The sequence below is a fragment of the Rattus norvegicus genome, chromosome 2 (genome assembly GCF_036323735.1).
Source record: "Rattus norvegicus strain BN/NHsdMcwi chromosome 2, GRCr8, whole genome shotgun sequence".
Classification (NCBI taxonomy): Eukaryota; Metazoa; Chordata; class Mammalia; order Rodentia; family Muridae; genus Rattus; species Rattus norvegicus.
Window position 1 is genome coordinate 195,138,043 of NC_086020.1, and position 26,057 is coordinate 195,164,099.

General features: G+C 49.7%; 1 protein-coding gene across 1 annotated transcript; it reads right to left on the reverse strand.

The window, feature by feature from the left end:
• Positions 1-4,530: 4,530 nt before the first annotated feature.
• Wnt2b (Wnt family member 2B) lies at positions 4,531-18,903 on the reverse strand. Its single transcript, NM_001191848.1, has 5 exons — positions 18,722-18,903; positions 12,463-12,683; positions 10,814-11,091; positions 8,799-9,063; positions 4,531-5,358 (listed from the first exon to the last, which is right to left on the reverse strand). Exons 1-5 carry the CDS (start codon positions 18,901-18,903, stop codon positions 5,129-5,131), a joined length of 1,176 nt encoding a protein of 391 aa, NP_001178777.1. The 3' UTR covers positions 4,531-5,128.
• Positions 18,904-26,057: the final 7,154 nt, after the last annotated feature.

Sequence of the window (26,057 nt, forward strand, 5' to 3'; positions counted from 1 at the left end):
TTCTTGAGCAAAGGCGTTCGTGTTGTATTGTCAAGGTTGGACACAGTTGGTAGATGATCTGCATGTCTCAGGTAGCATCCTGAGTGGGCATGGGTGGAATGGTGGCTTAGCTCTCTCACCTAAGGACATGGTAATGATTTTTGAGAAGAATGAAGTCTCAAAGGAAATTCAAATCAAGCCTACAGTCTGGCCATATCTCCTCATGACTACTTCCACTCTGCCTATGCCTTGTGCACCACTAGAAAAGAATTTAAGAGAAAATAAAACAAAAAATTGAATGCTAATCTGAGGGATGGTGTGGGGTTACAAAGAAAGGGAAGCACACACTGTTGAAATGTAGAGTGATGGTTAGCAGTGGCAGTAGGAACAGGACATTGGCGAGGTTAGGGGAATATAGGTTTAGTCTTTATAAGCTCTGTTTAGATACTCTGCTGGCAGTCTAGGGCTGGGCCAGTGAACAGTAGTTTCTGTTCTGAAGTGCTGGTACTATGACAACACTCCCCCATCCCCAAATCCCAGCATCCTCTGACTCTGAAAAGAGTACATAGTATTTGAAGCTAAAGAAAACTAGGTTTGCATTTTCTGTTTGGCTACAGCTGCTTACAGAGGCTGGTAGTGTTGACAAAATGTGACCAGAATTCTATCTTCTTGGTTAAAGAACTCCTATGTCCAGCTGCTCTATCATAGATTCTTAGGCAGAATGGAAGTGAACAACAACAAAAGAACTTTCGAGTTAGGGAGCAAAGCAGAGAACGTTCATCTTGCATTTTCAAATCCAAAAGTGGATGGCTACAGCAATGCTCAGAGCTAATCTAAGCTGTGGAAGGGAAGGAACTAGTTTAACTTTGGAGTTAGGTTCAGGTCTATTACCTAAAACCTGTCAGTCACCCAAACATAAAGTCCACTCCTGAAAGGTCAGCAACTACCCCGCAGCCTTTACCTCATAAAGCTACTGCCTGTCCCCTACCAGCACCTCTCCTACAGACATCATTCCTGGAATCAAAGGTGTCCTGTCTTCTGCTCTGGTAAGAGTTTAACACAGCAGGTCATAAAGAGCAAGCTCAGTCAGTGACCGTGTATACCTCAGAGCAGTCCCAGGAGGCTGGCCAGTCTCTCAGAACACATAGGATGCACTCCTCCCTGTCCTCAGTGCAGACCAAGTTTGAGAAGTTTTGAGACCTCAGCTACTCTGCTTGGGTGGTAATTCTCCACCCTTGATCTCTTCTCCATGCCCTTTCTGTGTCCTTCCTCTACCACCTCCCGGGAGAGTACCAATTCCCAAAGCAAACATTGCATTGCATGTTGATAATGTAGTTTTGAAACATTCCTTGCTTGTAGCTGACCCTGTTGTTGGTATGACTTCTGGAGGATCTAGTTGCTTGTGTTTAATTGTTAGGAGAGATGAGATTAGAATAATTCCCATACAACCCCCAAAAGGCTGTGAGAGTCCGTTTTGAGTGCACCTTCTGCACGTGGGTACATGCATGTCCTGAAAGTTATGCTCAGGCTGACAGGAAGGGCAAAGAGTAAAAGGGAAGCATGTCTTTCATATATTCCAACATTGCTTCAGAGGTGCCCAACCCCCGCAGTACAGGCAGTTCCCAAGTGGAAGGTGGGGGCAGAGGCCTCCAGCAAGGCCATCAATAACCAGGTGTGTAACGTGAAGCTCTCTGTAGTTCATTTCTGCACCCAGGGCCAGCTCTGCGGGGTTGCTTATGGAGCGCTCTGTGTCTGGCACCTCTCTCCACCAGACCCAGGCGCCCAGAGCCCACCGACCTGCCCAGGAATGCACTGCATTGTTCTCTGCTGCTGTAATTTGGCTGCGGGAGCTAGGCAGAATGCCTCCCAGGGATGAGAAATATACTCTCCCTGGCCACCTCCCTTATCCCCAGCTAGCTTGGGCTTCTGCCCTATGACCACTGAGAGCATTTAAATAAAAACTTTAGAAAGGCGGGGTTGGGGGTGGGAAATCCTGATTATCTGTCTTCTGTTAAGCCATGCAGAAACTAATGTCCTGAGTGGGTCTAAGAATTTGGCAAAAGGCTTAATGGTTGGTGTTCTTGATAAGGGATGTAAGAGAAAGGGGAAGAATAGTTTCCTGATGCAGAGAGGAAGAGAGATGAGGCCTAGAGTGTGCATAAGTTAACCTACAAAGCTTTGCAAACAGACCTTCAAGACAGTATTTTCTTCTTTTAATCTGAAGTTCCTGATTTACATTTACTCTAATGAACAGTGTGCAATGATGCCATTATTCAGAGCTCAAAATTGAAATATGGTTCTTTTCTATAGTGGGTTGTGGCCAGCGTTCTTTCTTCATCTTGTTTGTTTGTTTGTTTGTTTGTTTGTTTGTTTGTTTGTGTGTTTGAGACAGGGTCTTACTCTGCTCCTAAGCTAACATGGAGCTCACTGGTCATAAACACAGCTGTTTTCCTTCATCAGCCTCCCAGAGCACTGGGATTACAAGTGTGAGCCATCAGCCTGGCTCTTGGATTTAAAAGAAGCTGAGGCTGTGCAGCTGAGGTACTTCAGTCACATGACTTCTCCAAAAAGATTCCATCACCCCTAAAGGATGGAAACAGTATCTTTTAAGTTCACTTTGTATCCAAATAGCTCTTATTGAAATGCACTGTCCTAAATGTTTATCAAAGGATAAATGAAATAAGGCCAACACAGAGAAGGGAGCAGAGGAGGAAGGTTAAGACACTGCTGGTGGGCGACAAACCACTACCATCTAGAGTTAGACGGAAGAGGGGGCCTTTGGAGCAGATGACGGGTAGCAGCAGAATTATGTGGAGTCCCGGCACTGAATAAAATTCTTGTTTTGTTGCTTGTTCCAAATAAATCAGTTTCTGTTTGTATAGTGCAGAATGAACGCCAGTTGTCTAAAGCCAGTTGGAATGCAGAGACAAGCTAAGTTCTGAGGGAAAATTAATTGCTTGGCCATCTTTCCTTCTTGGGGCCACACAGCTTCCGTAGCAGGACTCAGATAGACATCTTTTCTCTCACATAAACACCTCACTCTACAAACTTCTCACTCCCTGGACAGCTATTTCTCTCTGAACCATTTATAAGTGGTTGTATATCTTTATCAGCTAGAATTTGGAGCCCAGGGAAAAGCATGGAGTAATATGAGATGTCACAGATGTCTACCACAACTAAGAACCCAAACTCAAAGAGAGTACAGCACAGGTGGATTTACCTCAGGCTGTCTCCCCAGAGAAGGCCAATGCTATCACTGATAGAGTAACTTGGATATTCTCACCCCTGCCCCAAAGCTCCCCACTTCTAAGAGAAGTCCCTCGCTCCCTTTGCCTCCCTCCATGACCCCACCACTGGCTCATCAGTTATCCAGTTGACTCTACTCTGCAAGGAAGACATTCCCTCCGCCTGACTCACCCAGTCCCGTTTCTCCACTCATCCCCTCACCACAGACCACAGGGCCCTGACTAGCTCATGTTTTGTGTTAATGGATGTGAAACCAGAGCAAATCCCCTCACCAAAAGAAAAACCACACTAAACTCTCCCACACAGGTCTCAGCAGGTTACACAAATATTAGTCCTATCATCCAAATAAATCTGCCTCTGTGGCCAGAGCTATGCCCACCCCACCCCCACCCCCAGCCCCTGCTGCCTAGGCAGACTGAAGTTGCCCAGAGAGTCCGATTGGATGGACAGGAACCTACGAAGAGAAAGAGGAGCTATATCCAGAATTCCTTGCTAAAGCCTCTTAATCTAGTCTGTCAAGACCAGACAGCCATAAATTAGAAAGTTCTAGAGACGTAGGATGTACTCGACCAGTGAGAAGTGTTGATGATGTATATTAGTTGGGTGGAGTTTAGGACACAGTTAGGTCTCAGTATCACCCTCATTTTACGGATAAGAAAATGGGCCAGGGGAATTTAAAGACCCTGCTGAAAATAAAGCCTTGAGAGTAAATAGCTGGGATTAGACCTAAGTCTGCCACAACTGTGATTGCTGTACTATTTCTGTTTATCAATAGGCAAGAAGATGACCATTGTTAGGTCACATAAAACTAGGCCATCAAGGTTTCAAACCCCATGTCCTCATGCCTGCTGTCTCTGAAGACTCCACTCCTGCATAGCCTAGTTAGGCGATGGTTCATAGCATAGAGAGAGGCCTTCCCTGCTTAAGTTGACCATGGAATGGGCAGTAGTTATCAGTAGGGCTTGGTGAATCACAAAATAAAGATCTGCTGAGTAGACGGGGGAAGGCCACTGCCACATGAGATGGTGACCACCTCGGCTCCAGCACCAGCCACCTATGCAGCTACTTGATCCTGTTCCTACCTCAAAGTGAAGATCCCCCTCATGGAAGCCCTGGAGACCAGGTGCGCACGCCCTCTCCCAGTTACCTGCCTTTAGTCTTCTCTAAACCTACCAGATCTCCAGGATAATGGATGCGGGGAAAGTTCCAAGGCCTAGCCAGGCTTACTATGCTATTCTCTCACAGCCCTGTTCTAGTGAGCAGGCTGTTGCTATCTGATGTAGGTGGAAAGGAAGACACAGAGAATATGTATCTGAACAGTATTGTGATTTTCCTCCTCACAAAACCACTAGATTATAAGCTGCATTAAAAGCCTGAGGTGGAGCCTTGTTCACTGTGGCTAACTCATCTAGCTGTCTCAGGGTCTCAGCAGAGTACTATAGCCTAAGATTGTCTGCAGTGAAGGGACAGGCAGTTTTCTCTCTGTCTTATCTCTCCTTAGGTAGAGTAGGATCAAACACAGAAGCTACCTCCGGTTCCCTTCCTGTTGCATACCCAAGTGTGCAAGAGGACCAGAAGTCAGTGCAAGCAAGGGGAGAATGGGCCTTGACTTAGTGCAACTCAGATCACTCTGAAGACAGACTCCTACCTCTTCTACTCTTCCCTTCAAACCTCCAGATGGATGATCAGGGAGCCACTCAGTCTCCTATATCCATCCCCTATCAACACCTCTCTAGGGCTAAGGAACCAGCCAGGACATTGGGGTCCCTCTGGGTCATTCTCCAAGTCCATAACAGAAGCTGTAGCAGCCCAGGATTGAGGGTGGAGGAAGGTGTGCATGCAAGGATCTTGTGCTTTTGAGTCAGAGGCTTGAAGTAGAGGGAAGAATGAGGTATCTGTGTGTTCAGGTCTGGTCCAGCCACTCTGCCTTCTTAGGGGCCTTGCACGTGTGGACATCCACAGTGTTTCTGCACTCCTTGCACCGCACAGCACAGCACCAGTGGAATTTGCACTCACACTGGGTGACCCGGGTGACCCGAGTTGTGTCATATCCTCGGCCGCAACACATGATTTCACACCCATCTGTTCCTTTAGAAGTCTTGCTGCAGACGCGGCCTGCGGTACCTAGGGAACCTGAGACAGGGACAAGAGGAGGTGAGAACCAAGTTACTTTTGCCACTCCGGGTACCCTTACACTCTTAAGCCATAAAGAATCTCTTTTTGTGAAAATATAACCAAAATGATTATTTGTTGCCCTCTGGCCCAGGTTCTCGTTCCCAGAGGCACCCGTCCCAGCCGCCATCCCTTTCTTGCAGCCCCCACACTGCCATGTCCTCTTCAGAATCTAGTGTAAAAATGTTAGAACTGTAAGTCGGGTAAGGGTCTCTATTTTGTGGGGAATATGATGTCATATTATCTGGATTTAATTCTAGTTGTGCCACTTCATAGCTAAAGCTATTTGCCAAGTTGTCATATATGAAAATGTGTATAAATAACGCCTAGCCAGGTGCAGTAGCACTGCCTGTAATCCCACCATGCAAAATACTGAGGGAAGCCACTTTAGTTTAGGCCAGCCTGGGCTGTGTAGTGAGTTTGAGGTCAAATTGGAATGCGTAGGAAGAGCCTGTCTCAAGGAGACAAAACCACTCAAATCTGATGTACTAGATTGTTAGCACACACTCATCGTTTCTGTCCATCAGAGATGGGCTGATTGGGATGACAGGCTGCAGGCTTATTGCAGGAAGTTCCTGTGTCACACCGCTTTCGGAAGGGATGCTTGAAAAGTGGGGCAGCTTTCTTCTTGCATAGGGAATGCTAATCCAGAAGATGTCAGCACAAAAAGACCCCATCAACCCTTTTCCTAATAATGGGCCCACGGCCTGAGACTTCCAGAAAGACTTGGACAACAACAGCTTCCACATTCCACTAGGTTATGAGGAGGAAAAAAGCAGAAATACTTTGTTCTTTTAGCTTATCGGTTTAAAATCTCTGATTTAGGGCTAGGAGTGTAGTTCAGTGGTGAAGCACTTGCCTAGCATGTGTAAGACTCTGGACTGGATCCCAGCACTGTTACAATGATGACAACAGCCACAGTGTAGAAGACTTGAGTGTCTTATAATTACATGGTACAGCAACAACATGAGCAGATGTCTGAGCACACGTGTGCACAGTGCACATATATGCTCAATTTTCTTTCCTAAAATTTTTTGTGTGTATGAATGTGTGTATACATGTGTCTCTCTATGTGTGTATATCGGTGTGTGTGTGTGTGTGTGTGCATGCATGTGAGCGCACACACACAAGGGCCACAGCATGCATTCAGAAGTCAGAGAACAACTTGCTGGAGTTTGATTCGCTGATGGTACCATGGGGCTCAAACTCAGATTAACAGAGTTTGCAGAAGCACCTTTACCTGCTGAGCCACTTCTCCAGCTCTCAGTTTACTTTTTAAGATTGATTTTAATTTCTTGTGTGTGTATATATATCTTTGTATGTGTGTATGCACATTTGTGTGGGGCTGCCCTCATAGGCCGGAAGAGGGCATCAATCCCCTGGAGCTGGAGTTACAGGCAGTTCTGAGCAACCTAATGTGGGTGCTGAGAGCTGAACTCAGGTCCTCTAGGAGTAGCAAGTATTCTTAACCACTGAGCCATTTCTCCAACACCCTCTTATTTTCGATTTTAACAACAGGAATATATAATCCAAAATGTTAGAGAACTACTACTCTAGAATATGGGCTGACTAGGTCTACTACGTATGTTATTCTACCTCCAAGGGCTGGGTCTTAAATACCAAGTCCTCTTCTACAATCTGGAGATTGTACACAAGCACACTAGCTACTGACTATACTTGATCTCTTAAATTCAGAATTTAAATTAACTAAACTAAACAGTTTTGGTTTTGAATTGAATTAACAAGTCTGTCACACTTGTTCGTGGGTTTATTCACTGTCGTTTGCTGTCTGACATCAACTGTAGTTCTAAAAGTATTAAATGTAGGACAATCCAAAGATAAATGACTAAAACTTGTAAATGTATGTTGTTAAAATTGTTCTATTTGTGACTCAGTGGTCCAGCCATCGCCCAGTACTACGAGGTCCTGGGTTAGAGCTTCAGAATCACCAAAAAAGAGAGCTACTAGCTTACTTAGCAGTTAGAAGTTAAACTTCGTCACAGGTGTGTATGTCTGAGAAGCAGAGTAAGAAGTAGGTTTATGGGATCTAATGTAAGGTTTAGTGCTGCCTGCACTTTGAGGAATCCCTGGACCTTGTAGCACAGCCCCCATCGATAGAGAGGACATATGTAATCAGGTGGCTGATTGCTTCTGCACTGGAAACAGCAGCAATGAGGATTCTGTCAATGTGAGACGTTCAGTTGGACAGTGCTTCCGTAGGGGGATTCCTGGTTCCATACTCCAGGGGTGGCTTATACCATTGGCATCTTTCAGGTTTATGGGACCTAAATTTATGCCTCAGAAAAATTTATAAGCGTACAACTCATCCTCCCTTCAAACTCCAAAGAGCCTGATCCAAAGGCACATTTTAGGGGTGGTAGAACAGTCTATACAAATGTGTGGAAATTATTCCCGGGCATCCAGATATGGATCCTCTGAATTCAACCACATGGAAAAGCTACCTCATGGCAGTAAACCCCTCGGAGGTCAGTGGGCATCCCCACCTCTTTGACTTCCAGCCCTCTCTAGAGTGCACATGGCCCCCGGTATCAAGGTGGGTTGCTTTCTTTGGTCTGAAGCACTCTGGGCCACTCAACTCTAGGAATGATGGGGAATGCAAACAGGATGGAAGCCAGCCACAGCTCAGCTCTCCAATACCACATCTTGACTATCGAATCTGCCCGGGAGAAGAGCCCGGGGATGCCATGACAGGAACCAGAAGAGAAGCAGCTCCATTGAGCTACACACTGTCCTCGGTTTAACTTACCTGGACCAAGATGGGAGCTTCCATTTTTTTTCATAGAAACACCTTATCACCTTGCAGCGTCCCCAAGACCCCAGCTCCATTGCCATACATATTTAGAACAGACTGAGAAGCAGCCATTTTCTGCTTGTAATCAAATGACTGCTGCTTCACTAGCCTTGGCAGAGATCCTCCTGTTTCCCTCACTCCTTCTGGAATCTGTAGTGGCAGCATCAAGAAGCAGCTTCAATTCCCTGTGTTCAAACAAGTCTTCCTTGATTTCTCTAGTCACTCTTCTTTGTAGTTACATTTGCTTGTTATATCTCTCCGCGTGCGTGCGTGCGTGCGTGCGTGCATGCATGCGTGCGTGTGTGTAGCTCACATCTTGCCCAGAACTTGGAAACAGGTGGCCTATTTAAATGTTCCCTGAGTAGTGCCTACTGTATCCCAAACACCAGGGATACAGTGAGTGACATAGGACCTATTTGTATAGCTTTGAGCCTGCCAGCCTGAGACATACCTATCTGAAGACGAGGTTTCCTTCAGATAAGACGAGGACTCCTTCCCTTCTTTAACTCCTGTGAACCAGATAGCCTTGATTAAGCAGAAGTACCTGTGCTAATGACTAGGCTCCATGTCTCTGCCTCTTCTTTCTCACCTGCAGCCTTGTCCAAGACACAGTAGTCAGGGGAGTTGTCAAAGTAGACAAGATCAGTCCGGGTGGCATGGCGATAGCCTTGGCGGGCTGCTGTGAAGTTGGCCCCATCCTGTGTGGCTGTCACCTGCACAGCCCCATCATATCGCCTCCTCAGGTAGTCACCGGTACGGCGGAAGTCTGAGAGTGCCCTCCAGCAGGTGCGCAGGGTACAGGAGCCACTCACACCATGACACTTGCACTCCAGCTTCAGAAATCGCCGTACAGCCTAGGGGAGGGAGGAAACAGGTCAGGACACTGTTGAGCCATTCCTGGGTTCAACAGCAGTAGTGCTCTGAACTCTGCTGCTCCAGGCCTGCTGGTTGAGCCCTTGGTAATTCTCTGCCACATCAGATCCCAGGCAGTCTTTCTGAACTCCATTGAATCCCTTCTAGGAAATCTTCCTGGACTAACAGTCCTTGGCTCTTCACGACTGCCTGCTGGATTGTCAAGTCACAGGAGTCTGCTCCTGATTACAACCTTCGTGTCCTTTTGAAGAGCTAAGTGCCATGTCCTTGGCTTTCACAGCATGCCATTTCTCAGCATAGGACACAGCAGATGCTCAAACCAGTGAGTAGCCTAAAGCTATACCTGGATCTCTTAGTCGCTATGAAGGAACATTTTCTTCTTAAACAGAACAAAACAAAACTACTTTTGGGTCAGTGATGCTGATAACAAAGAAGGGCACCTGCCACGCTGCCACGTTGTCCTGGCAACCTGAGTTTGATCCCCAGAACACACATATAAGTAGAAGGAGAGAGCCAGTTCTACAAAGTTGTCCCCTGACCTCCACACATGCACCATGCCATGCATGCCCACCCATACAACGCATACATCCACAACAATGATAAGTTAAGATTTAATGAATTAAAGGCTACTTCGGGGTAAGCTTAGGATGTAAGGGCACTTATAGTCCCTGTGAGAACCTGAGTTTAAGTCTTTACCACCCATGTAAAAAGTTAGGTGTGGCAGCACAAGGACCTGTCATCCCAGTGGTGGGCACTGAGGAACAGAAACAGAAGATTGGAGACAGGAGGATTGCTGGGATTGGTCTCCAGGTTCAGTAAGAAACCATGTCTCGAGAGAATACGATGGACAATAGAAAGCAGGACACCTGACATCCTCCTCTGGCCTCTGTGACAAAGGACAGGCATTCACACATCCACGTGTGTGTATCCACACATCCACATGTGTGCATCCACAAGCATGTACATCCACACATCCACATGTGTGCATCCACACATCCACATGTGTGTATATCCACACATCCACATATGTGCATCCACAAGCATGTACATCCACATGTGTGCATCCACACATCCACATGTGTGTATATCCACACATCCACATGTGTTCGCACAATCATATATGGATCAAAGTTTTAAATATTTGAAATTTGCATTTTAGTCAGACATGGTGGCACACACATACTCTCAGTCCTCAGGAGACTGGGACATGAGTATGGCCACAAATGTGAGGTCAGCCTAGAATTTAGGCAGAATGAGTCCCTGTCAACAAAACAAACAAAACAACCCAAAGCAAGGCAGAGCGTGGTGGTGCGTGCCTGGAATCCTAGCGCTAAGCAGGCAGAGGCAGGCAGATCTGCGTGAGTTCAGGCCAGCCTGGTCTACATACCAACTTTACAGACCTGTCTCAGAAACAAAGAAACAAATACTTCCCACCGATCCTCTCCTCCATGCAGAAGAAAACAAAAAGGAAGGAAACAGGGAAAGAAAGATAAGTGAAAGGGAAGATAAAAAAGAAAAGGAAGAAAAAGAAAGGTTTTTTTTGTCTTATGAAAACTTGATTGTGGCTGTGCATTCCCATCCCCAAATCCCCACCCCGCATTCCCAGGCTCCCATGCCGTCTGAAATGAACCAGAAGCCATCAACTCTTCCACCTTTGAATTCAGCCTGCGGTCACACTAACTGGTTTACACCAGAAAATATGAACATACATACCCAGATGTGAGTACTGACCGTGCGACCGCAGCGGTTGTTATGTAAGTTCATGAGGGCCCGGGCATCCTTAAGCCTCTTCTCTTTGGCATCCACAAAAGCCTTGGCAAAGCGGACACCATAGTGGATGTTGTCACTACAGCCACCCCAGTCAAAGTCCCCTCGTTGATCATGGTGCCGACCACGGGTATATGGGTCACAGCTGCACACACTCAGCTCACCCTGGCTGCAGGCCCGAGTGATAGCATGGACCACTCCTGCTGATGAGATAGCATAGACAAACGCTGCCTCCCGACTGCCTACACAGAGAAAGGCAGAGACTTATTACAGGAATGGCCCAGCCTGTGTCTTCCACTCCTCCTCCTCCACATCCACCAACACTACCCTCTCCATATGTGCACAGGTACACACACACACACACACACACACACACTTGTGGGTATCTCCCACACTGTCTTACTCCATGGTCCAGGCCTGGAAAGTGTTATGTAAATGTAACCCAGCCTTGAATTTGAGATTTTCCTGTCTCAGCCTCCTTAGGCTGGGATTGCAGGGACAGGCCACATGCCCAACTCTGACCATCCCTTTCTTCAATCAGCACAACTTCAGAGGTCTCCTCAGCCTTTCCAGAGCCCAACCCATCCATCAATCATCCTTGTTTTCTAAGAGCATCCCTCAGAGTAGCCACCCTCTCCTGTCAGCCCTTACTACGCCACTCCTTGGTACATCTGACCTTTTGGGCTAACCCTCTATTTGTTTTCTCTTGTTTTCCCTAGGGGTTCCCTCCCCCCCCCCCTCTCTCTCTCTCTCTCTCATGCTTGCTTGCTCTCTCTCTCACCCATTCTCTCTCATTCTCACCTTTTCATGTGCTCTCCATCCCCCTTCCAATCCCCCCCATCTCTGTCACACACACACACACAGCCACACACACCACAGAGTGGAGAAGAAGGGAGAGTGCTAGTCCTGATGCAGCTATACCTGACTTAGTCAACATTCCAGAGGTTCCAGGCCCCCTCTGCTGGACAGTTCCCCCCTGCCCAGGGGGTCAGCCTGGTCAGAGAACCATACTTCAGTCTGCTCTGGTTCTCTCCTTGCCCTTGCAGATGGAGGTTCAACACCCCCAGTTCTTCACCTGCAGAGTCCCATCTCAACCCCTCCCTCCTCCTCTGCCCTCTAGTTCTGCTGAACTCTTTTGCTGAACTGGGGTCAAGGCACTGGCTCTTGGAATATTTGCATATCACCCTCTGTTTATCTCTTGTGCCCATTACTATAATGCTGGGAATGTTAGGGTGCGTGTGTGCGTGCGTGCGTGACAATGGTGATTGTGGTAATAAAAAGCAAAGAACCTGGTCCTAGTCCTTAGCCATAGAGTTCATGGATGCCCACCTGGGCTTGGATATGGGGAAGCCAGAGAGAGGCAGGGAGTAAGATAGAAGTAACAGGGAATATTTGCCTCGACCTACCATCTCAGAGCATGTAGGTTAAGAGGAGCCCCAGCTTACAAATCTAGGCTACAGAGCGTCTGTTGCTGTCCCTGAGGTTTGCTCACAATTGCTTCTTAGATTACAAAGTAGTCTGTAGGGAACTGAAGGGGATTGTTCCTACCCTCTAACTCACCACCCCAAGCATAGGAAGGGAAGGGGCTTCAGAAGCTTGGAAGAGGAGCCTACTTCTGAGCATAGCACGGCCAAAGACAGTGTGGTCCCGGTCCAGTGTGGTGCAATTCCAGCGGTGATGACGGAACTGGTGTTGACACTCTCGGATCCATTCCCGGGCACCTTCTCCTACTGAGCGCATGATGTCTGGGTAGCGCTGACACAGCTGCCGCTGCCGGCTCACCAGACCCGGGATGTTGTCACAGATCACTCGGGCTCCCAGTGCCCCTATGTACCTGTAAAGTGGAGATGGCCTTGTCATAGCTCCTGAAAGGGGCTGGGCACCAGCAGAGGGATAAAGAAGTGAGTTATTTGGAAACTAGAACTTAAAGAGATTCTTTCCTTTCCTAAGACATTCTCTGAGGCTGATAGATAAAACCATTACCTGCAATCTCTGAAAGAAACAAAAAGCTACACGGTTGCAGAAGGAGTAACTGGGTAATTGAATGGGCTCTACCATTACCGAAGGACAAAGTGACACACGCTTCTGGAACACAGGCCAGGCTTGTGACATGTTATACCAACCCACCATCTGTTTATTTAATAAACATTACAATCCTCACAGAAAAATAAACTAACAAAATAAGAATCTGAGACAACACTCTTAAATGTTCATGTCAGAGGCGCGACCCAGCGGCTGGGCCATGAAGGCAGCTTGGCCACAGCAGCATGAAGAGAGGAAGGGACTGGAGGACTCATGGTGAGCAGGTTTGAGTAATGTTTACAGCTTTGGATCTGGTAGCTAAAAAGCCCTCAGTTCTAATCCTGAGCAAGACCTCCATCTTTTATCCCCTCTCCTTGTTCCCTTTACTTCCAGGTCCTAGAACTTTTCTTAATCTGTTTCTCCAACTTATACGACACAATGTCCAGGAAGGATCTTCATGGACAAAGAGCTGTTTGCAGTGGGAAGCCAAAGTGGCAAGGCCAATGGACAGGATAGCACAGGCTTTTGAACCCAGCACTCAGGAGACAGGGACAGGCAGATCTGAGTTCTAGGCCAGTCTAGTGTACATAGGGAGTTCTAAACCAGCTGGAGCTACATAATGAGAACGTGTCTCTTAATCAGTCAGTCAATCAATCCATCAATCAACCAAAATGTGGTAGAGTCCCTAATCTGACCAATTTACATGCTCAAGCAAGATGGCCACTGAAGGATAGGTAGGATGCCAGCATCATTCAAAAACGGTTCAAGGCAATATTACCTCTCCTTTCAAACTCTTGCCCTTGAACTCTACCATGGTCTCAGGAGATTCTGGAGAGAAAACAGGAACAATATCACCCTTTGTCCCCAAGAAGTCTCCCAAAGGCTTTCCCTTGGCATTTTCGGTATATTCTATTCTCTCGTGCCAACACCGAAATGAGACTGCTGCTGTCTTTCCTGTTGGCAACAGGTGGGAGCTGTAGTGACCAGTTGCTACTACAAACAGAAAAACTTTGGCCTGAACTATGAATGAGCCAGTGGTTTGGCAATGGCCCCAAAGTAGGCCTAGAAGTGAGTGGAGAGAAGAGAAGGCAGCCAATAGAGGAGGGACAACCCAACCAGCCCTGAGCCCTGTCCTCACCATACATTCCCACAGCCAGCCCTCACCCACAGACGAGACCATCACTAGTGGCAAACTCAGGCAAACACAAGGAGGGTTGTCGATAACCTCTTCAGGAACTCTGATGAGCCCCATCTGTCCAATGGTGAGGGGGCTGATCCTTCAAGAATAAATCCCATGGAATCAGCATCCCAGGACTGTCCATCAGGGCAGCAGCTTCCAGGAACAAACAAAATAAACAGCCCAGGCTGGGCCAGGCCGGAAAGGCCTGCCTGACGCACAGCTCTAAGTTACACCCACTGCCCTGGTGCTTTGTTTGGAGTATTGAAACCATCGGAGTTGGAGCTCGTCCCTGTCTCACCACCGATCTGCTTCCTCAGCTCAGTCCCACATTACTGATCTAGGCAATGGGTGTTTGTTTTTTTTATCTGGGGCTTGGAGGAAGGAGGCTGGATGGGAATGGCAGACCAATAATCCAGCCCTCATAGACAGTCTGGAGTAGGGCAGGCCAAACTCTGGTTAAAAAGGCCTTCCTGTGGTCTGACTTTAATCTATTCTGCTGTGGCCCACACTGATCCTTCTTATTACATCCTCAATAAGCATGGGAACATCTGGTCGGTATATAAGATGGGAAGATAATTAGGTTTTCCTACTACCATACTTGTTCCTAAGTAACTGCTTCAAGACCCTGCATGGGGCTTGCCTGCTCTTTGGTTCTCGGAGCCCTTGTAGTCAAATGTGGAAACCACCAATAATACGGACTCCGAAGCCGAACCCATTGCCCTCAGCCCAGCGCACACTTGCACAATGCCTGCCACGTGCCAGTCACTGAGCTGAGTTGTTAGGGACACAAAGACTTCATGACATCTATCCCTCAGCTCATTGTCTACGAGAGGATGCCTCAGTCCTGACTTCCTGTTTTCCCTTTCAGAAATTAATTCCTCACTTCCACCCCAGCCTCCTGTGCCAGAAGGCTCCCTTTGGCTGCTTTTGACCAACTCACCTTTCCTTTGGCCAAGTCGCTAGGACCAACACTAGCCTTGCTTCTCAGGGATTCGTAAGTGCCTAGACTCTCTCTGCCTCCACATCTACTGAATGGCAGTCTTCCTGTCAGTATAGCCAGTGCTAAGAAAAGCTTCTGGTACACAGTAGGTACTCAGTAGTACTCTCTGTGCTTGCTCTGATTACCCCTGGCTTCCATCTCTCGGCATTCCCAACTCTATTTCAGTTAGTTTGATTCCTTGTCAACACTGCATGTTCTTTTGCAGACATTTTATGTTTCTACCCTTTGAACAGAGCCGGGGACACCCTCCCACACACACACACTCTCTCTTTTTTGTTTTGTTGTTTTGTTTTTTGAGACAGGGTTTCTCTGTGTAATAGCTCAGGCTATCCTGACTCACCAGGCTGGCCTCCAACTCACAGAGATCTGCCTACCTCTGCCTCCCAAGTACTGTGATTAAAAGGCATGAGCCACCACACCTGGCCTCTCTGATTCCTTTTGTGTCTACACATTAGTATAAATGTTTGGACTCAACACAAACAGGACTTAAAATGCAGAGAAGACTGTTAGCCCCCCAGGTCTGTTCTTTAACCAGTCTTTGTATAGTGCACAGGTCACAGAACATTCTGTAAAAAAATTCCCAGACATAGCTAGGAGTGGTGGTTCATATATGATCCCAGCACTCAGAAGGCAGAAACAGGCAGATCTCTCTGTGAGTTTGAAGCCAGCCTGGTCTCTATAGAGTTCCAGGGCAGCCAAAGATGCATACAGAATGAGTTGGTCTCTCAAAAAAACAAAACAAAACAAAATAAAAACCAGCAAACCAGCAAGATGATACCACTGAGTATGAGTCAGGGAAATCTCAGCATTATGAGTTCAGGAGTATTGATGGAAATCCCACTCTGTGAAAGGATATTTGGGGAAAACCAGGATGGAGGAAGCCATCTAACTTCAAACACAAGAGGGCTTTGTGGTTGGTTTTTTGTTTTGTTTCTGAGTCTCACTATATATCCAAGGCTGGCCTCAAAGTTATGACTCCCCTGCTTCAGCCTCCTAAGTAGTGCTATTACAGGAATGTGCCATAATGCCCAGCTAAAATTCATTTTTATTCTTGGAGCAAGAGAAGCACATGTGCTTGATTAGAAATAAAACTATGACTTCAAAACTGTTGTAAATTTGAGCATTTTTTCCTTATTATTGAGATAGAGTCTCACTTTTGCCTAAAATTTGATAGCTGGGTCAGGCAGACATGGAACTCAAGTGCTAGGGTTAAGGCTGTGCGCCACCATGCCCAGCACACTTTGGTTTTGTTGTTTTCCCTTCCCCTCCTACCTCCCAATCTCTTACAGGTATAACAGGGATTATAACAGTACCTATCTCACTCACTTATCCTGGAGATTAAAGGTGATGCTTCGCAAGGTGCTTGGCACGGTGTGGAACTTAGCAAGGGATCAATAAAGGGTGCCCATGCGCTAACAGAAGAACTGACAGTACGCTGCTCCCTGCTCTCTCTGTGAGCTCTTGTGGGTCTCCATATATTCACATTTCTTGTCACAGGCTGAGAAGAAGCCATGTGTCTCTTCTAGTTAAGGGAAGAAGCAGAAGGAGTTATGGGAAAGGAAGGAGAAGAATCCTAAGCTGTGAGATCAGACTGTTGCCTGGTCATAGGGCTAGCCTTCTACTCTGAAGTAGAACACAGACGCACTGAGTCAGTAGACATTGATCTCTTCCAGGGACTGTATGATTTTACACACTACTAATCTGGCTGGGTTTGAGGTAATCACTTAGTGGGCCAGACCTGCCTTTAGAACTCAGGTCTCCTCCTATAAGTGCTGATTACTGAGACGGACATCTATGGTTGTAGCTACGACATGTTGAAGTCAGGGAGGTGGGATTGAGCTCTGCAAATGAGCTGTGCACCCTCACTCATCCTGGCTCTGACACTGCTTCCTCCACTTCACAGGGACATGGGAGCCACCAGTCCCCCTGTCACCTGCCTCCCTAAAAGCTCTCCCATCTAGCAGCTTTTGCAACATCTTTAATAGGAACCACTTTGGAGGGAGGGAGGGAGGAAATGGGGAAGGGAGTAGTCAGGAGTAAATGGGGGCTAGAAGAGCTGCAAAGTCTTTAGGAACTGCTACCAGAACGTGGAAATGTCCCGAGTGCTGCTTCCTCATCTCAGCCTCCGTGGGTCACCATGACTATCGCAAACTGGTGAAAAGCAAGCAGTGTTCCGAAAAGCCATGTGGGCTGGATAAAGGTGGGCGCTGGGTAGGACATGCTTCCAGGGTTTCTTCACAGGGACCCTGAAGATGTAAGTCCCCAGCCAAACTGGGTCATAAAGATAAAGGGGGGAGGGCTCGCTCTAGTCATCGAAAGGCTCTTTCACTTCATCTTTCTTCTTTCCCTCTTTAAAGGAATGTTTCAAGCCAGATGTAAGATATAGGCCTCTCATCCGAACCCCCCTCTTTGCCTTCCCCAACACCACAGAGATAAAAAAGATTCAAAAGAAAGATTCTTCTTTAACAGGAAAACAGGGGTGGGGGTGGGGATGTGGAGAGCAGCATCTTGAAATGATAGGAATCTGCCGCCCAAGCTGCCTTGCCCCTCAGCCAGCTACCCCTCACCCCTCCAGCCCAGATTCCTAGTCCAGAGGAGAAAAGCAGCCACAGGGTGCAAGAGAAGAGACCTCGCTTTGTGGGAGGTAGGGATGGGGGTGGAGAGGGGGGTGCTTGTTTCAGAGGAGGAGCAGAGCAAGGGGGAGGGGGGCACTGAATGTTAGAGAGGGGCACTAGCCCAGCCCAAGAAGCCAGTTTGGAGGGGTGAAAGGAAGGATGAGAGATCCGAATCTTTTTGCAGTCCGACTCTACCCACTTTGCCCTTTCTGGAAAGAGGATGAGTATCCAAGGGGGGCTGAAGGAGTCCTGGGGCTGGGTAGGGAATTCTACAAAGAACACAGCAGGCGTCGGGTGGATCCTGGATGCCTTTTGCCTCATCTGCCCCTTGGAGGCGTCTGAAGATTAAGGCCTGCAAGAAGAGATCTGAAGAGAGGGTCTCACAACTCTTGAGACTCTAGGAGCCCCTGGAGCTTGGGGAGGAAAGGTGGGAGATTGTGTCATCCGGGACAGGAAAGCAAAAGGGGACATCGGTGTTCCAAATTACACCCTCAAAGCCAAGGCTGGTGACAAATGTCTGGGTTATGCAACCCCAAATATTTAATATGTTTCAATTGTGGGAATTAAGAGGAAGGGAGTAGTTTGTGCCTCAGTTTCACGTCTAAGCCTTTCCGTGGATGCTGCTGGCTCACTGTGTGGGCTAGACTGGCAGAGGTATGTGGGGGACAGGCAGCTGCTCCCCTATTCATATCCCCAGGGATCCTTAGGTAGTGGAAGGTTTTTTTGAAGCCTATAACCATGTCAAACAGTCACTGAAGGATCCCACCCTGAGAGAGAGTCAGGTAGTATAGTAGCTTCTGCCCTAGAGGCTTGAATAGACATACAAGGGGCACAGTGTGACAGTCTAGGGAACTTCAACCATCAGCTCCCTTGTTCCAGATGCCCAGCGCTCTCTTCTCCAGCGCCTCATTCTCTCCAACTCCTCACCGGCCACTGAAGACTTCTGGGACTGCCCTCCCTTTAATTCCCCCCAGGCAATTCTGGTACCTAAGCAGCTGGTGCCGAGAGCAATGCACTAGTTCCAGTATGCCTACACACCCCAGAACTACACTTACCACCAGGACGTGTCTACACGGGCCGGCAGAGTCAGAAGCAGCAGCAGCAGCAGACAGGCAAGACCCAGACGGGCAGAAGCTGGGGACACGTCGGGGGGCGCGGGTCTTAACGCGGCGACCGGGACGCGGGCACGCCGAGGGGCGAGCTGCGCGGCTTCGTCCTCACCCCGCGGCTTCAGCATAGCTCCGCGCAGACTCCCGCCGCGCAGCCCGCAGGGCCGTGGACGGGCACTGTCTGGGCTTCCTCAGGAGTCTCCTAGCTCGCCCCACAGGGTGGCCATGGGGGCCATGGGCGACCAGGAACCTCAAGGCACGTGGAGTCCGGGAGCGGGACGCAAGGTTCCCAAGGGCGCGCGAGCTGCAGGGCCAGGAGACTGACGAGCGCTGAGTCGGGTGTGGGCGGTCGGGTGCGGTGTCAGTGGCTCCAGGGCGCGGAGTGTGGCGGGGGCCAGAGCGCGCAGACAGCCCCTGCGGCCGCAGCTCTCATTGGACGGGGCGGGGCGGGGCCGGGGACACCCGCGGCCTTCAGCGGGGCTCCGCCCGCGCCAGCCCGGGTGCTCCAATGCGCCCTAGGTGTGGCGGCCGCCTCCTCCTCTCGGTTCTACGGATGTCCACCCCACCGCGCCCCCACCTGCTCCGGCCACCCGCGACGGGGCTCTTCCCTGCCTGCAGCCCCCTGTCCCTACCGACGCCACGCCACGCCACCGGGTCCTAGCGCCCTTCACTCGGCAACGCTGACCACTGCGTTTGATGGCTAGACACACCCGGTGTGTGGTGGATGGGAGATGTGGAGGGGTTGCGGACACTTCCCGTCCTCAAAGCACAGAAGATGCACTTTCTTCTGGTCCTCCCATTCCTGCGCTCCTGGGTAACTGGCAGACACCAGACCAGCAAGAGTTGTCGGATAGTGGGACTCCCTTGGTCACGCTGCTTACAGGGGCACCGTGGGCAACCGGCCTCGGGCGGGGGACCCTCTCATCGAGGACTCATCGCCACCCCCCACACCGCTCTTCTCCCACCCACTGCACTGACACCATTCTCTGGTCCCGCCTGTCGTTAAGACTCTTGCCCACCTTGATGCTTTCCCCAGATCAGGGCAGTGCAGCTGCCCGAAAGACACACCTGCGGGCGACACGCAGCCGCCTGCCGGTGCCCTGACCGCTGGCCAGGGCTCGGGAGAGCTCGGTCTCTCCCAGTATCTCCGTCCCCCACCCCCTCGGGCGGAGCTGCGACTAGGAAAGAATCAGAAACAGCTGGGCTGCTTTCCCGCACCAGAGGCCGGTGGTGGGGGTCCTGTGGAGAGGGTAGAAGCACTGGTGCCTTTTCTCCCCCCTCCCTCTCCACACTTCTTCCTCTCCACCGGTTCTTCCAAAGTCCCGCAGAGTCGGGGGAGGGGGCTAGTTGGGAAGAGGTGGAGAGGTGATGTGGGCTGGAAGGATACCTTGCTCCCTTTTTTATGCTCCCCTTGCTCCCAACCCACAACGGGCTCGCACTTCCCTATGTGAAGTAGAAGCCCCGCGGGGGCAGAATGAACCTTACTGAAACATAAAAATTCTTTAAAACCCGGAGTCTTCCAACAGGAGATCTACTCTGAGGTCTGGCCTAACTCCTTCAGCCTCAGTTTCTCCTGCCTAGCCTCCCATTCCCCGGTGTCTTTCATGCCTCCTCTTGTGATTTTATCTAAACTATATAAAGTCCTCATGTAAACATCATGCTGGTGACTGCCCACCCACCTTAACCCCAAACTCACTGTCAGTCCGTGTTTGGTGGGGGCGTTAGAGATGCCAGAGTGTGAAGGACAGGGTGCAGCTGGCTGCAGACATCTCAGAGACAGAGAAGAGAGAAAAGTTCAGAGGGCCGTTCATCCTCTCTCCCCACAACTCAGTTCCCTGCCTGCAGTTTCCGTGGTAAGAGGCAAAGTGGATGTGTCAATTCCACAAATATTTTCTTTCATCTGATAGGGTTGTGCTGGCCTCCGAAAACACACACACACACACACACACACACACACACACACACACACACACACACATATACACACACACCAAAAAAGCATTTCTGCCTTCGTGGAGCCTACACTTTATTGAGCAAGATAGATAATAAACCTTAGAAGTGAACCAGTGGAATGTTACAAAGTGATAAGTGCAGAGAGCTGGGGGGCTGAGGGCGATCAGGCAGGGTAAGGGGGCCTCATCAACAGTGATAATGAAGAGAGGGTATGAGGAGGCAGGAAATAAGCTGGGCAGCTTGTGGTGTAGAGCACTGTGAGGGGCAGAGTCAGTAGACACCCCCTAGACAGGAGTGAGGTGGTGGACAGGGACCATCAAAGGGGTAGGTTAAATGGAGCAGAGTGCCCTAGGGAGGAGGAGAGCTCAGATAAATGAATGGAGTGTGATCTAAGGTGAGGAGGAGAGAAGGTGCCCATCATCATTGGTGGGGCTGGGCTGGCTTTGGATGAGAAAAGGGAAGGGGTGAATACTGGGAGCGAGCAGAACCAGCAGTTTTCCATGTCACCCACCCCCGCCCCCATTCCTGCAGTCTGGTAGACTTCTAGCTGGCCTGCTAAGCGTTTGGTACAGAACAGGCTCTAGCCAGTTCCCCTGTGGTGGTCAGGTAAGAGGCTGTAAGTTAGGCTTTCCTGGCTGAAGCCCTCTCCTTGGACTACTCTTACCTCCTCCCAACCCAGCTCCACCCCTTTGCAGGGCCTAAGTCTTCCAGCTTGGATGCTGTCCCCAGACTCCCCCATGTGTTTAGACCTGGGTGTGACTCTGGCCCTGTGTTTATTTGTACACATGAGCCTGGGGTTGTGGGATGGGAGCTGGAGATGATCACATCTGATTTGGGTGGACTCACCCACGTGGGCCCCAGATTCACATCTGAGGCCCCTCTTTGGCTTCAACTATCACCATAGCTGAGTGGGACCGTGTCTTGGCACAACACAGATGCTCAACTATTGAAGTATATTTCTGATATAAGCCCCCACCCCTAAAACGTCAGCAGCTCCAAGAAGGGAGGGGATTGAGGAGACAAGATCCCTCACAGCTTACAGGCTACCCCTGGCCTAGAGTAGGGAACCCAGGAAGAGACTTTGTTCCTTCTCCCCCCCTCTACTCAGTCCCCAGATCCCGGGCTGCAGGAGCCAGCTGACTGCAAGAGCACTCAACCACTTAACTAGAGAACAATTATGGAGCCAGAGAAGAGGTTTTCTGGGATCTGCCACTTTGGAGCTTCAAATCTCAAAATAAACTTCCAGCCTCAAAGTCCTAGACACTACTGGAGAGCTCAGCTCCTCACGCAAGAGCCTGCTGTGGGGCTTCCAGAACCAGGGTCAATCCTGGTGGCTGTGCCTTGCTCCTCTAGCTTATGCCCCAGCCCCCCACTGCCTGAGTTATGGGAGCCTGCAGGAGAAGCCTCTGATTCGAGAGTCTGACACCGGTCTGGAGGTCAAGTCATACTTAGTGAGTACCTGCTATGTGCCTGCCACTGACAAGAGCATCCGAATGGACACAGGCGGAGAAGGCCTTAAGGTGATGTCTAACCTCTGGGTTCAAGGCTGTATGCGGCAGATAGAATAAGCATTAATAGAGACCCAAGGAATCTCAGGCTGTCCCCCTTCCCACCCCACCCCTTCACCACACAGACACACACACAGACACAGACACAGACACACACACACACACGCACGCACACTGCCAAATGTCCTTCTGCAGACAGCTTCCAGATCAGCTCTCAGTGGCACCGTAATCTCTTGCCCTTTTCAAAGTGGGCATAAAAAGGAGATTCCACGCTCAGATTCCATAGCTCACTTTGTGCTCTGCTGTCCACCGAGGCCTTTTAGGGTTCAGGTCCCCCTATACATTGGGCTCAGCTTTGTACGCTGAGTGGCTTTAGATTGTTCCTGGCCTTTGGATGGGCGTGGAGATGAGTTAAGGGAAGCTGATGTGTGTAAACAGCCCTGGCTCCACCCTGGCCTATCCTCCAAAAAGCCCCCTTTCCTTGGGCCCTAGTTGGCGATGACCTTCTCTTTCCTGGTGGGTGGGAGGTGGTGGGGATGGTAATGAGCAGAGAGAGAAAGGCCAAGAAGGGGCTGGGGGGGGGTTGTTGGATGGAAGTCAAGGAATTCCTGAGCTTGCTGCATACACGAGGGGCCCCCCGGATGCCTTTCCTGGGATTTCTTTGCAGACTAAGGCAGGTCTCTTTTGAATTAGGGCCAGGTTCACACCATGCCTGATGCCCCACCTCCTGCCCTGCTATCCACCCCAGGTATCTGGGGACTGAGGAGAACCCAAAGATTTTAAAGGAGAGTGCAGTGGGGCTGTTGGCTTGTTACACAGCCTAGCTGGCCTCTGCTTGGTATTTATGAGGTTTCAGGCGAGGTGAGGAACTGTCTGTAAGAGGCTAGGCCAATCAGGCTTGGGGTGTGGGAGGGGCACAGGAGAAAGGAACATCCAGCCAAAGCAGGGGGCTTGATGGCACAGCATCCCTTTCCTCCCAGTTAGTAAGTGGCTAGACAGCAACCTTCCCCAGAGGACCAAGAAGGAAGGAAGGACATCAAGGAAGAAGGACACCAGGAAGGGAAGACAAGGGAGATGGGAACTTTGGGGTGGTCTGAGCCTTTTAGCACTTGAGCTATAAGGAGACTAGAGCCAGGCAGTGGACAGGCTGAGTGCCATCTTGGGCAAGTGGCCCAGGCTGTGCTACTGGGATCCTGGGTGGTCACTGGCCAGCCTCTCCTCAAAGAAAGGTTCTGCCTTTGCCCCAATGTGACTGAATCCTGTAGGCTAAGCACTGAGCTCTCTTTCTTGCCTGCTGCTTGCTCTGGGTCCCAAACTGATCTGGATGTTAGAGTGCCCCCAGTGAGCCCAAATCCTGACTTTACCCCCTTTCACATGGCCTTTCTCCCCATCTCTCCTCTGGGGTACTATTTTCTTAAGCTCGTGACTATGTGTCTAGTCCTAGTCCACGGTCTAGGTTTGCTTCCTGTCTCCCTTGTCTGCCTTTTCTTACTGTCCAGATATTTGTCTGTCCCTCTTTCTCAATTCTGTCACTTGGCCTCTCCTGGTTGGCCTCTGTCTGTCTGTGTCTGTCTCCCTATCCCTCTGTCGTCCCCCCGCCCCCCGAGAGAGGGGGTGGAGGCACAACTGTGATCCATATCCTTTTTTTCTTTTCTCTCTCTCCACCATTGGTTTCTCTGTGTCTTTTAAAAAGACTAACCAAACAAGCAAAACTATCTTTGTGGCTTTCTGAATCTCTCTGGTACCTGCCTACCTGACTCTCTATGTTCTCTGGTATGTGACTTTAACTGCCCTCAGCTCCAAGAGCCAGAAAAGATTTAAAAAAAAAAAAAAAAAAAAAAAAAGCTTTCTACCTTCAACTCAACGCAGTACTTGGGCATTATTTACAATACTGTAAGTCACTTTCCCACGTTGGGCCTCAGTTTCCCCACTGGAAAGTGAATGGAGAGCTAGTTTCTGCTGGGGAAGGTCCTCTGTCTTTCTCTTCTTTCTTTAGCATGGGCCATTCTGTTATGCCCCAAGGCCTCTGTCTCTCTGTTTCCTAAATCTGACCCTGAAGCCTGGACTCTAGCGTCTTAGGGACGCCTGTGGGGTGAGGTCTCTGTTAGTGTCAGCCAGCAAGGCCCTCAAAGCAAGATTCGACACTACTCCACTCCTTAAACATCAGTAGACAGGGTCCTTTCTGGGGCCATGTCTGGGATACAAACCAGATTAGCTCATCTCTCTAATCCTCTTTGTGCTGGAGCCTCTGCCCTGCAGGGACACCCACGGCGCTCCCCGTGTGTGTGTGTGTGTGTGTGTGTGTGTGTGTGTGTGTGTGTGTGTGTGTACACGCGCGTGTATGTGTGTGCGTGCGTGTGCGCGCGCGTGCGTGGGTGTGCGTGCGTGTGTGTGGGTGTTTGTTCTTGGAGAGGCAGGGCACACAAGGTTCTCTCCTCTGGTACCCCCACCTACGAGTAAAGTCCAAGCCAGCAAGCCTCCCTGTGTGAAAAAAAAGTCTGAGGCCTGAGCCAAACTAGCCTCCCACCTCCATTCCAATCTCTTCTGTAGCCTTTCCAGGACTGGATTATACATTTCGGACATCCCCCTGTTCCCGAACAGTCCAGAATCTACCCCTCTTCGACGCATAGCTCACGGCCTAATTGTGTGTACTTTTCGGTCATTTTAGGACTTGGCAATCCCTTCTTGAAAAGCCCAGAACTTGCAGAAGGACATAGGGAACGTGGGGGAGGGGTGGGAGTGGGGGAATGAGGCTGGCCCTCGGCATTACACTCCAAATTGGAAGCCTCCAGCCAGTCCCTGAATTTTCCTTGGAGAGATCTCTCTGGGCTGATAAGATCAAAGCATTCCCTCTGCCAAATCATTACCTTATTTTCGAGGCAATTACAGAACTTATTGTATCAATTAGCCAGGTCTCCAGCTGCAGCTGTTTATCGCTGGCTTTTGGTGCGCTGGCTAAGGGTCTGCCCTGCCGTGAAAGCCCGGAACCAGAGAGAAGGGCGGGGTCGGGGCCGAGAGCGCCCCGCGGCTGTCTGTGGGAATGGGCAGCGGAGGGCGGGAGGGCGCCCAGGGGAGTGGAGCCCGCGGGCCACTCTCGCTGCGATCGCTCTGTTCTGGGCGTCACAACGCGCGGATGTGGCCCAGAGAGACGCCGCAGACCCAGGGGTGAGGCAGGTCGTCGGGGTCGGGCCAGGGTCGGGGTTCCGTGGAGACCCGACTGAGCGAGCCCAGACGCCCAGCCCTCTGCGACGCTCGCGGCCGGCTGGAACGCACCCCTTGCGCAGGGCGCCCCGCCGTGGCGTTTTCTGGAAGGACAGAGGGCCGAGCTTCATTTTGGGGATTCCTGGTTTCAGGGCTGGACACGGAGAAGGGAGATGTTCCCAAGAGTGGAAGAGTGGCGTTCAGGGATTCCACCAGGACCGAATCGCCTTCTTGTAGAACCAAACGCACCTGTAGCCAGGTTGGATAAGGGATCCCTGGACATTCTCAGAATTTTTGCTCTTAGAAACACAAATATTACCGAAGTTTCTCCAGAGAGCTTCTTTTGTTTAGGTGGCTTATAGTCACTCATTGGATTCATACGAACACAGGGACAAATTTATAAAGCTCCTGATGGCCGAGGCGGCCATGAGCAACAAAAATAAAAGCATTTCTGGATAGTAATTCAAAAAATAAAATAAATATCCATGAGTCTGAGTTAATATAAACAAACAACTGAACAAATAAATAAATGGGGAAAGGACAAATCTCCCTCATAGAAAGACTTCCAAGTAACTTATGTAGACACTGCACATTCGATGACACGAAGTATAATTAATCCT

Bases quoted from the DNA above. Each gene is read 5' to 3' on its own strand.
- Wnt2b (NM_001191848.1), bottom strand. From the start codon at position 18,903: ATGCTGAAGCCGCGGGGTGAGGACGAAGCCGCGCAGCTCGCCCCTCGG. The intron at 11,092-12,462 runs GTAGGCTCCTCT...TTCTCTGTGTAG, and splicing joins TGGCCGTGCTATGCTCAGAA to GCAGTCGGGAGGCAGCGTTT. The intron at 5,359-8,798 runs GTGAGAAAGAAG...TCCCTGTCTCAG, and splicing joins TGTCTTGGACAAGGCTGCAG to GTTCCCTAGGTACCGCAGGC.